At 40.1% G+C, this 12,557-nt stretch overlaps 1 protein-coding gene across 8 annotated transcripts in view; it reads left to right on the top strand.

Annotated features, from left to right (window-relative positions):
- The window catches only part of rbm10 (RNA binding motif protein 10), a 38,579-nt gene extending 26,304 nt beyond the window's left edge, over nucleotides 1-12,275 (top strand). For 4 of the 8 annotated variants that reach the window (XM_073939648.1, XM_068216821.2, XM_073939647.1 and 1 more), the window contains 9 exons: nucleotides 138-225; nucleotides 343-434; nucleotides 4,117-4,284; nucleotides 5,316-5,474; nucleotides 5,564-5,626; nucleotides 7,618-7,794; nucleotides 8,005-8,070; nucleotides 8,386-8,474; nucleotides 8,763-12,275. In XM_073939648.1, coding sequence (XP_073795749.1) covers nucleotides 138-225; nucleotides 343-434; nucleotides 4,117-4,284; nucleotides 5,316-5,474; nucleotides 5,564-5,626; nucleotides 7,618-7,794; nucleotides 8,005-8,070; nucleotides 8,386-8,474; nucleotides 8,763-8,835 — 975 coding nt within the window. In that variant the 3' untranslated portion in view covers nucleotides 8,836-12,275. Of the gene's footprint in view, nucleotides 1-137; nucleotides 226-342; nucleotides 435-4,116; nucleotides 4,285-5,315; nucleotides 5,475-5,563; nucleotides 5,627-7,617; nucleotides 7,795-8,004; nucleotides 8,071-8,385; nucleotides 8,475-8,759 lie in introns of all 8 variants that reach the window. The other 4 variants (XM_073939646.1, XM_009296566.5, XM_073939645.1 and 1 more) reach the window with 1 other exon arrangement.
- Nucleotides 12,276-12,557: the final 282 nt, after the last annotated feature.

Below are 12,557 nucleotides of genomic sequence, written 5' to 3'. Positions count from 1 at the left end.
TGTGTGTGTGTGTGTGTGTGTGTGTGTGTCTGTGTGTGCGTGTGTGTGTGTGTCTGTGTGTGTCTGTGTGTCTGTGTCTGTGTGTCTGTGTGTGTGTGTCTGTGTGTGTGTGTCTATCTGTGTGTGTGTGTGTAAAGACATCTGTGGAGATCATCGGGAAGCCTCAGCCTGCAGCTTGTGTCCAGCCAGCCACACCTGGAACAGCTCTGGAGTGCCAGCAGTACCGTAAGCTCCACATTCAGCTCAGCTCATGCATATTAATGAAGCTGACCTCATGCATATTAACGAGTCTTCAGCCTCATTTAGTTAAACTGCATCAACTGTTTTTCCTCATTCTCATAGCGGATCCCGACGTGTCCACATACCAGTACGACGAGAGCTCTGGTTATTACTACGACCCTTTTACCGGCCTCTACTATGACCCAAATTCACAGGTAATGTAAATAAGACTGCACCAGAAGAGTGTCAAACTCAGTTCCTGAAGGACCGCAGCTCTGTACAGTTTATCAAACACCAGATTAATGTAACTACACGTCGCACCTACGCGTAGCGCAAGCTCTGTGATTGGTCGGCTTGGTACCGCTGACGAGTCTGGGCGGCACCAAGAGCGGCTCGAGCCTGATAGAGCGAGTGTTTACAAGTGTGGAGTCTCGTGAAGGAGCTCCAGATGGAAAGTTTTGTTTTGTGTTTACCTCATGGTTAAAGTTGTTGCACGTCCGCCGGTTCCTGCCTCAAAATGAGCGAGTTTGAGCCACTTGTACATTCAGGAAGTGTTCAGGAAAAACAAAACACCAGCGAAGAAACTCGACACAGAGGAACATTTACACCTCACTGCCCACTAGCGTTTCGGAAGTGTTAATGCAGACCAACAGAGAAGGCAGCAGAGGTATAAATGCACAGCTATGCACGTTGTATGCGCCGTGGGTTACGCCGGTCACTTGACGCAGAAGTATAAACCAGGCTTAAACTGTGCAGAGCTGCGGCCCTCCAGGAATTGACTTTGAGACCACTGAGTGAAAGGGTTAGTTCAGTCAGAAATGAAAATTAGCTCATGATTTGCTCACGCTCAGCGCTTCTTGGGTGTATACGACTTTCTTCCTTCTCCTTCGAATCCAATCTGACTTACTTAAGAGTCATAGTTATATTTTTAATATACACTAATAATTAATAAAGCACATTCATCTGTAAATCAAATCAATTAATTATAAATAAATAAAATAAACAGTGCCTGATGCGGCTCCAGGCTCTCCTGTAGTGACTTGATTCATTTTTTAATTTTTTTAAATTTATTTAATCAAGATAAATATTAGTCTAAATATTTTGAGAAATAGTTTTGTGTACACTTGGCGAGAGACTTTTTTTTTTTGCATTTTATTAATGCTTAAATATTATCTTTACTGCCACCAGCTGGACAGGAGTGCGAAGGCTTTCTAGCATATGAAGTATGAGCTGTCTGCCAAGTCAAAGTCAGCTTTATTGTCAACTCAGCCACATGTACAGGACATATAAAGAATCGAAAATACGTTACTCTCAGACCCTAGGTGCCTAACATATAATATTAATACAAAAAGTAGAGTTTTAAGAAAGAATTTACAATAAATACAATTATATATCTAAATATAAACATAAAATGTAGTCTAAAAAAGAAAAAAAAATTGTAAACAATACAATACAATGACATTAAGGGCATATGGCAACGAGTGCAAACCAGAGTTGTGCAGATATAGAACAGTATATAGTGCAAATAAACATGAGAATGATGATAAAGTCACAGTGTCATCATAAATAGAGAGGTATATATAATGTTGCGTAAATTGACCAGTGCGGATGTAAGTGTGTATGTGTGTGTGTTTTCATATGAGTCAGAGTCCAAAGGTGCATGGGGAGGGAGAGGGAAGTGGTGGCAGAGCTGCGAGAGAGTTCAGCTTCCTGACAGCCTGATGGATGAAGCTGTCTTTCAGTCTGTTGGTCCTGGCCTGGAGACTCCGCTGTCTCCTCCCTGATGGCAGCAGACTGAAGTAGCTGTGCATTGAGTGGCTGAGGTCTGCTGTTATGCAGAGGGCTTTTCGGGTGAGATGGGTGCTGTAAATGTCCTGGAGGGAGGGGAGAGGCACAGGAGTTTTGGTGCAAAAGTTCAGAAAGTGTTTCCCAAATCTATTGCTGGTGTTTTTTGACAGCACAGTAATCGGCTGTGGTCATGTGTAATGTGTAAATTACACATAATACCCCCTCATTCATCATTATAGTGTTGTGAAGGAGTCCAGCGCTGGCTTTACCTCATGAAAGTGTGGATTTAGAGGAAGACCACAGGGGTTTTTCCCGTCTTTAGCTGTAATCCAGACACATTTTAACTCTCCTAAACCAGTTAAGGTCTTCGGGATCACTAGAAACGTTCATACAGGAGTTTTAGAGCTGAACTCTGCAAACTTTTAGAGAGTTTTGCAAAGTTCAGAAAGTCTATCCTTGGTATTTTCGGGAAAATTCTATATATTAGGGGCTGAAGGACTTTTTGAAGTTGATTTTTATGTTAATTTTTCAGTCGATTTGACATCGACTAGTCGATGTTGTTGTCATCAATAAAACACAAAATGCTTGAAGGCAGCACGGTGGTGCAGTGGGTAGCATAATCGCCTCACAGCAAGAAGGTCACTGGTAGGGTTGTAACGGTATGAATTTTTCACGGTATGATAATCGTCTAAAACAATACCACGGTTTGACGGTTTCGCAGTATACGGTATGTTACAAATGTTACAAAATAATAGAACAGTGAAGCAAATTTGACTTTTTCCAAATAATATATTTTCAGTTACTATAAACAACACCACTTACAATGAACAAATAAAAAAATAAGAAAATAATAAATAATGTGTCAAAGTCCAAATAAACATGGTGCAAATCCTCAGTAAAAAAATAGATATAAATATTTACTATACTCTAAATAGTTACATAACGAAACTAGATTCAATATGGATCATCCTTAGGTTTTATGTGCCAGCATGGATATGGCTGTCTGTGGATATGGATTTGGATGTGGTTGTCTGCAATGCAGACAAACAGCTTCACCTTCATTTGCGTCTTTTGAAAACAGCAAGAGCAGCAGTTGGTCTTTGCTGTGTCACTGTTTTGTCATGTTTCTGTGCTGCTGTGCATGCAAACATACTTAGTATGAGAATTATTTCATGCAAAACTTTTTTTTGCGTTTTATTTAGCCGCGCATAAATGTACAGCCAATCTTTCATTCCGTGTTGTTCAAAAAGCTCATTGTTGGTCCACAAACAAAAGCGAAACCTATGCTTATTGGTTGTGATATAGCGAGTTTGAACCAATCTGGGCATGGAGGAGGGACAATGCATCAGTGTATCATGTCTGGTTTGTCCGGAGACACAGTGACGAGCGTTTCTTTGTCAAATCAGCGTTGTCAAATTTTGATGACGTAACCGCACTGATTCCGGAGCCTCTGAAAATCCGCGAATGTTATGTAATACAGCACTGGAAAGCTGAGATTCTCTTCTTTATGCCAATCTTTGAATTGTATGAATCGGATCAGTGGATCAAAAGTTATTAAACATTTAAGAGCAATACTTTTTTTTTTTTAGCCGCGGGCGGCTGTCTCGGTCTTTAAGGGTTAAAACCGTTGATATGCAATTGTTCATGGTATGATAATCGTGCACATTCAAATCGTGGTAAACCGTCATACCGGTATATTGTTACAACCCTAGTCACTGGTTTATGCCTCGGCTGGGTCAGTTGGCATTTCTGTTTGCATGTTCTCCCCGTGTTGGCGTGGGTTTCCTCCGGGTGCTCCGGTTTCCCCCACAGTCCAAACACATGTGGTACAGGAGAATTGGGTAAGCTAAATTGTCCGTACTGTATGTGTGTGAATGAGTGCGTATGGATGTTTCCCAGTGATGGGTTGCAGCTGGAAGGGCATCCGGTGCATGAAACATATGCTAGATAAGTTGGCGGTTCATTCCACTGTGGTGACCTCAGATTAAAAAAGGGACTAAGCCGAAAAGAAAATGAATAACACATCGCTAAAAAAAATGCAACATACAAAACAGAAGCTTCTGATGTAAACGTCCAGATGCTGCTAATGTGTTCTGTCTGTTCCTCCAGTACTACTTTAATCCCCATACGCAGCAGTACATGTATTGGGATGGGGAAAAGCACACGTATGTTCCTGCCCCATCACAGTCTGAGGATTCTGCAGGCAATGAGCTTTCAGGAGCTCCAAACAGCAGCAAAGACAAGAAGGACAAGCCCAAGAACAAGAGCGCGCAGCAGGTACATTACCACTGCATTCACTGCAAAGGCATCAGAAATGCCTGCATGTTGAGGTGTACATAACTACAGGGTGTCCGTGGAGCCCTTCTGTGCTGTTGGGTCATTTTCATCCACTCTGGGCTGATTTGGAGTCCTAATTTGACCCCAACTTTCAGCAAATGGGATGATTTTTGGTGATCAATCTTATTTTGGCTTTGGAACTTTTTAAAACTCAAAAACTCTGGGCAAATTAACTACCCTTTGGTTATGTTAGGGGCTGTTTTTGCCCCATTGACTTCCATTATAAACACATTTATTGACTGCAAAGTAATGATCTGTTTGTGTGTGTGTGTGTGTGTGTGTGTGTGTGTGTGTGTGTGTGTGTGTGTGTGTGTGTGTGTGTGTGTGTGTGTGTGTGTGTGTGTGTGTGTGTGTGTGTGTGTGTGTGTGTGTGTGTGTGTGTGTGTGTGTGTGTGTGGATGACAGGAACCTTTGCACACTTATCTTGATATGCGAGTAAATCAAAGCCCCTCAGCTCTCAGAACACAGCACACACACACACACACACACACACACACACACACACACACACACACACACACACACACACACACACACACACACTATAATCTGCTGTTTTACTCCACTGAACTCCATATAAAAGCCAGAAACTCTTCAGCACAGGCCGATCTAAAGGAATTGCATGATTCTATTCTGTCACCGTGAAGGAATGAATTTAATAATATTGTTGAAATAAAACCCACGTCTATGATAGCGTTACATTTCCTAATTGTGTGTGTATTTTTATCCCAGTGTTATTTTATATATCACAAAACACAAATGAGCTAGGAGCATTTTAGAAAAACACACCTAACTTCAAGATTGAAAAAACATTGTTAATAGATGAATAATTATTAATTATTATTCATTATTAACTGTTTACTGTGTCTTTAAATAAAATGACTCAAACCATGAACTATATTTTAGCTCATACCATGCACTTATTAGTGTGAGGATTTGTAAATATGTCGTATCTCTGGGTTTTTCTTCAGATCGCCAAAGACATGGAGCGCTGGGCCAAGAGTCTGAACCGGCAGAAGGAGAACGGGCGCTCTGTAAACACAAACCCTCGGCTGATGACCCACAGCAGAAGTGATGACCGACGGGAGTCTGCCAGTGCAGACGCTGGCTACGCCGTCCTGGAGATGAAGGTTGGAGTGCTGCACCTCTGACTAATGTCTGGCTTTGGGAAAACACACAGGATTTCCATATGTCTAAAGTGATGGTGTGATCTTCACAGGGCGCTTTACTGGAGAGACCACAGATCCTGATGGAGCAGATCAAACATCCTGAAGACAGAGAGGTGTGTTTTTTTAAATTGCAGGTCCTCTTTGAAGTATGCGCTTGCTTGCTTTAATTTCACGTTTGGCTTTGCTTTGTGTTGTTTTGTTTCCTGCTTATTTTAAACCTGTAAAACTCACTATTGATCACGTTTAATGATGATTGAAGATTCTAGCAAACTGAACAAACCTTCTCTTCCTGGTTGCTTTACGCTCGTCCTGTCTTGTTGATATAGTTATATGCATTACTACGCAGACATGTTAATGCGCGCCTGTCAATCAATATTGGTGGGCGGGGGACCGCACTCCTATGTCAAGTTGCGGTCGCTCTGAAAACCGCTCCAATTGGTCCACCGCTTTTATATTGTTCAATTTGAAAATAAAAAAAGGACTGTGTGTGTTTAAATCAGCCCAATATGACAGTAAATACACTATACTTACACACATGTCTGTCCAAACAGCTTGATAAGTAGATTTTTCACCATAGGTGCCCTTTAATCTTTGTTTTATATGTGCAGTTTACCATGAAACACTGGGTTGCAACTTTTGTCTATATTAAAACCGTTTGTGTGATGTAAAACACGTAGAGAGGCTTTAAGTCACGTTCCAAAACCTTTTCATTCACTGTTCCTCGCTGGTGGGATGATCTTTCCATTCCCAAATAGACTGCAGATTCACTGGTATCATTTAAACCAACTCAAATCCCATCTCTTACGCAGCACCTGATCCCCTGTCAACAAAAGCGGCCCCTTTTCTCTCCCCCTCCGTACCACACAACAACCCCTCAATATTATTACTTTTGAGTGTGCCTCACAGAGGTGAGTGAGCTTGACAAACCACCTGTAGAAAACACACTCTTTTGGTACAGTTGGGACAGTATGAAAAACACAAATAAAACAGAAAGTAGAGATTTCTAAATTGACTTTGACTTGTGTTTCACTGCAGACGATACAAAAACATTATGTATTGTGTTCCTCGTGATTTTAATTTTTTTGTTGTTGTAAATAAACACCTTTTTCATTTTTGCTTCTGTCAACACGTTTCAAAAAAGTTATATCAGTAAAGCACTTTGTAATGTTGCCGTTCCTTTCCACAACACTTAAAGACGTTTAGGGACTGAAGACAGCAAGTGATGAAGTGTGTCAGGGGTAATTTTGTCCCATTCTTCCTGCAAACAAGTCTTAAGGTGGACAACAGTACGGGGTCTTCATTGTCGCATGTTTTGTGCTTCAAAATGCACCACACATTCTTTATTGGAGACAGGTCGGGACTGCAGGCAGGCCAGTCCAGTCCCTGTATCCTCTTCCTCCGCAGCAGGACTCTGTAATGTGTGCAGAATGTGGTTCTGCATTGTCTTGTTGAACTCTGCATGGGCGTCCCTGGAGTTGAAGGCAGCATGTTGTGCTCCGAAATCTCTCTGTACTGTTCAGCATTAAGGATGCATCACAGAAGAGCAAGTTACCTTTGCCAAGGCCACCGACACAACCACATACCATGACAGACCCTGGCTTTTGGACTTGTTGCTGGTAACAGTCAGGACGATCATTTTCTTCTTTGCTCCGGAGCCCATTTCTCCCAATAATTCCTGAAATACTGATTGATCTGAGCACAGTACATGTATCCACTGTGTGATAGTCCATCCCAGATGCCTCTAAGCACAGAGAAGTTGATGGCGCTTCTGAACACTGTTAACATAGGGCTTCCGTTGTCCATACTGTCCCAACTTTTTCTGATTTTGGGTTGTGTGTATATATATTTATATTTATATATTGACTCTTCTTGTTGAATCGCTGAATACCTCCTCAATTGTAAGTCGCTTTGGACCAAAGCGTGTGCTAAACGACTAAACGTAAATGTAAAAATGCACAGAAAAACTCTTACTATGTCTAAAAAAAGGTTAAAGGTAACATAAAACAGAACACACAACAAAACAACGTCCAAGAAAAAAAAACTAAACAAAAAACATTGTTCAGTGGTCAGTGTTTTGACAGCGTGTGTGTGTGTGTTTCTCTAGAGTCCTCCTCAGGCTCTGCTGGCGGGCTGCAGTGTAGAGACGGACAGCGAGGACGAGAGCTCAGAGAAGCAGGAGCGTCTGACGGACTGGTGTAAACTGGCCTGTCTGCTCTGCCGGAGACAGTTCCCCAGTAAAGAGGCTCTGATCCGACACCAGCAGCTGTCCGAGCTGCACAGAGTGAGTGAAGATCCTCACATCTGACCACGGGCACATCCAGCTACACTGATCTTCTGTTTCAGTGCTTGAAAAATAGCTCAGCACTTCTCAATCCTCATTCTTAACTTTGCTCTTGGTTTGTGTATGCGTTGTAGGATGTACTGAACTGATTTCACATAGGATTAATTAAACAGTATATTTCTATTGATATCTGCGTTTATTCACGTGCAGCAAAACCTGGAGCAGAAGAGATCCAGAACGACAGTGTCAAACACACAAGAGGGATCGGAAACTGAGGTGATTCAGCTTCTCTTCAACACACGACTGCTCATGATAACCCTTCCCAAAGACCAGAGGAAAGCTCGTGTGTGTGTGTGTGTTAGTGCTGGGGAAAGATGCATCACGATATGTTTTGACCTAATATAAGTACAACACAAAGAGAGAGATCAACTTAGAAAGTCACTTACCCGATTTATATTTATTTAATCCGCTGTGCTTTAAAATTAACGCAGAGTTTTATCCTCCAGAACCAGACAGAACTGTTGTATAAACACATAAGTTTGACACGTTCTAAGCATTGACCTCTGGGTGGCGCTCTTTTGTTTCTTTCAGCTGAAATACAGGGATCGAGCAGCAGAAAGGAGAGAGAAAGGGATCATCCCGCAACAACCAGACGCAAAAAAGAGGAGGATTAGCCCTGTGTGAGTACAGACTGATCCGCAGTACTTTGTTTATTTGGCGTGGGTTTCTGGTGCTCCCCCACAGTCCAAACACATGCACTACTGATCAACTAAATTGGTCGTAGTATATGAGTGTGAATGAGTCTGTTTGGGTGTTTCCCAGTGCTGGAAGCTCATCTGCTGCATAAAACATATGCTGGAATAGTTGGCGGTTCATTCCGCAGTGACGCCCCCTGATGAATAAAAGGCCGAAGGAAAACTAATGAATGTTTTCAGTGTATAATAATGTGTTGTGTTTCGCTCTAGCAGCGCCGCTGGATTTCAGATGCTTCCCGGAAGGACAGAAAAAGGCTTTTTCATCCGTAACGTCCCGGTGGAATAACGGAGATCATCATATCTGGACTACTCTTCACGAATTAACCGAGCAGATTTAATCATATGGTGCAAAATACAGCAGAGAGACCCTCACCAGGACGTTTACACATAATCAGTTAGAGATATATTAACATTCAGGTTGATTTAAAGGGAGAGTTCAGCCAATAATGAACGTTTACTCAGTATTTACTCAGTCAAGCAGGCTTTAAACCTTTATTAGTTCTGTTAAACACAAATGAAGATACTTTAAACAAAGACTTCCATAGTAAATAGAAATAGTATGGAAGTCGATGGTTACCGGTTTTCAGCATACTTCAAAACATCTTCTTTTGTGTTTTACAGATTAGAGAGACTCTTAAAGATTTGAACCAAGTGACGGATGCGTAAATAATGATATAATTTCATTTTTGCGTGAACTATCCCTTTAAGAAAACCCCCTCAGGACTCTGAGACATAAACAAAAAAGCTATTGCTAGCACACAGTCACTGTAATTATTAGCATTATCGTTGTGTAGCCCATCGTCCGCTTCCCAGAAACATTGTCCACATTTGTTGATGGCGTGAAGTTATGCAAAATAATTCTGGGAAGAAAATGATGTCAGGATTGAAAACGGAGATACGCTGCATTAAATGCTCTCACGCTTAGAGTTTTAGTCTCGTTTCTAGTACAAATATCTAAACAATCTTAAATCAAGAAGCTTTTTCAGGGCAAGGAGAAAATATAGTCTTGTTTTTAGTAACAATGAGTCAAGCTAAAGTGAGTTGTTCATTAAAACAAGCAAAATAGTCTTATTTTTCACATTATTTTGCTTGTTTTAATAAAAAAACTCACTTTATTTTGACTCATATCTGAAAACGAGACTGTATTTATTGCTTGTCTGTAAAATGCTTCTTAATTTAACTAGTTCGTAGATATTTGGACTAGAAACGAGACTAAAACACTAAGTCTAAAGGCATTGTATGCAGTGTAAATATCTGTTGGTCCCTTTAAATCTGATCTGAGTACAGCCATTGGTGGTGCAGAAGGCTGATTGTACGCAGTGTGCTATGCATATTTAGCGCGTCGGATGTTTCTGACACGAGAGTCTATGCAGAACTGAACTTGCACAGTAGATTAAACTTTCCTCTTGAAGAACCGGCACAGATTAGGGTTTACGCTTTTGGATTATTAGTGAGCATTGTTGTGCTCAAAAGTTTACACACCCCTTGATGATTTCTAGATTTATTTCTAGTTTTTTAACTTGCATTGTTTTGTCTTGTTTGTAGTCTGAATGTCAAAACATTCTTAAATTGAGAAGCATTTATTGAGACAAGCAAAACAAATCATGTTGATTTAAGAAATATTGAGTCAAAATTAGGTGTTTTTTTTTTCTTAAAACGAGCTCAACAATCTGCCAATGGTGTCAGTGAAGTAATCTTACATCAAAAGTAACATCAAGATCATTCTGCTTACCCCATTGTCAGATTATTTTGCTTGTTTTAATGAAAAACTCACTTAATTTTGACTCTCTATATCTGAAAACAAGACTATATTTATTGCTTGTCTGTAAAATGCTGCTTAATTTAACTAGTTTGTAGATATTTGGACTAGAAACGAGACACAAACATTTTACAGTGTAAGATATTTTGCTTAAAAGGCATTCACATATAGTTCACAAGGACAAAAACATAGCTTAAATAATTAAAACAACCCTGTGCAAAAGTTTACTCCTCAGGTTTTTAATAATGTGTGTTTTCCAAGCTTTTTTCTGCTTAGTGATGGTTGTTCGCACGTCTCTGGTTTGTACTGAACAGTTAAACAGTAGGAAAATCCTCAATGTCCTGCAGATTCTTCACTTTTCCAGCATCTCTTCTGCCTTTTCCAGACGAAATGTATGATTGTAGATTCATCTTTTCACTCTAAGGGTGTTTTAGGGACTTAAATATGACTATTAAACAAAAGGTTTAAGCCAGCAATGTCAAACTCAATTCCTGGAGGGCAGCAGCTCTGCACAGTTTAGTTCCAACCCTGCTCCAACACACTCACCTGCAGGTTTCAAACAAGCCTAAAGGACTTCATTAGTTTGATCGGGTGTATTTTATTATGGTTGGAACTAAACTGTGCAGAGCTGCGGCCCTTTTGGAACTGAGTTTGACATCCCTGGTATTAAGCCCTTGATGATGCTCCAGAAGGAAAAGCAAGGCATTTAGACCCTGGGGGTGAAAACTTTTACACCCAATGAAGTCTTCCACATTTCAATTGTATTCAGTAGAAATGTTATTGTTTTACATTTAGTAGTGCCATTCGGAAATATCAGAAGATTCCTGCATCTTTAACAGATGCAATTTACCCTGATCGTCATTGTGTAAAAGTTTTCACCCCCCTGGCTCTTGATGCTTTGTTTCTTATTCTGGAGCATCAGCGAGGGTTTTATCCTATTTTAATGGTCATGTTTAAATCCCTCAATCATCCTCAGATGAATTTACAATCATAGATTCAATGCTGGAAGAGGCTAAAATCAACAGAAGATGCTGGAAAAGTGGAGAATCTGCAGGACATGGAGGATTTTTCTGTAGAACAGCAGATGTTTAACTGTTGAGAACAAACCAGAGACTTGTGAACAATCATCACAAAGGAGAAAAACACATGAAAAACACACACAGCACTGAAAACTAGGGGTGTGTAAACTTTTGCACACAGTTATTTTTAATATTTTATTTATGTTTTGTTTTTTGTGAACATCTTTTACGTAAAATATCTTCCTCAGGACTTTACCAACTAAAAAAAAAACCCATTCATTTAGTAGGATCTCTCTTATTTTGTTTGTCATTTTAACAGATACTTTAAGTGGGTTTGTGTAAACGTTCGAGCACAGCTGTATGTGTCATGACTATCTAAGCTGTGCTAGATTATATATTAGCTTTTTTAACGTGAGTTTAATGTGGACAGAGAGAGTTTGTTATTGTGAGCACTAAGTGCCGTTGTGTTTCTTTTTGTAGTTTATATCTACACAATCACAGATCTGATTTTCACATGGTAATTCGTCTTAAATGTCTTCAGAAAAGGCAGAAAGACCGTTTAGTTTGATGGTAAAATGGTTTCTACAAGGAAATGAGCTTTGCTTTTCCCTTTTTTATTTTATTGGATAATAGAATATATCTATATATGAATGAATGAAAGAAGTTTTGAAAGAGATTTTTGTATATAAGATGCCTTGATGCAGAAAGAGAATCTAACAAATCCCAAGTCTTATTTCACTACAGATGGAAAGCGGAGGGAAAGCTAATGCCATTCACTCCATTAAGAAAATATATATCTTTGTTTTAGGAGCATTATGATTTTTGTTCTGTCGTATTGTGTCATTGTTCATTTCATTTAAGCCTATCTCAGTACTGTAATGTCTTTTTTATTTTACTGTAAAGTATGATTTTTGTGATTTATTCACCAATACAAATTATTGTGAAACTATTTTTGCATCCTGTTTCCTGCAGTGTCTGTGTGTTGAGAGAATGCATTTGCACAATACAGCTTTGTGTGTTCGTGTATGTTGTCTCACAGCAAGAAGGTCTCTGGTTCGAGTCCTGGCTGGGCCAGTTGGCATTTCTGTGTAGAGTTTGCATGTTCTCCCCGTGAGTTCTGAAGGCAAAAGGGGTCCAACACTGTAGTAAGGTGTATTTAATAATGTGGCTGGTGAGTGTATAAATGTGTTTAAAGGGATCATTAAACCACAACTGTGTTGACTGCACCCT

Source organism: Danio rerio, chromosome 23, assembly GCF_049306965.1.
Source record: "Danio rerio strain Tuebingen ecotype United States chromosome 23, GRCz12tu, whole genome shotgun sequence".
Lineage (NCBI taxonomy): Eukaryota > Metazoa > Chordata > Actinopteri > Cypriniformes > Danionidae > Danio > Danio rerio.
Note: the sequence above shows the minus strand (reverse complement) of the source record. Positions and strands in the feature narration are given on the sequence as shown.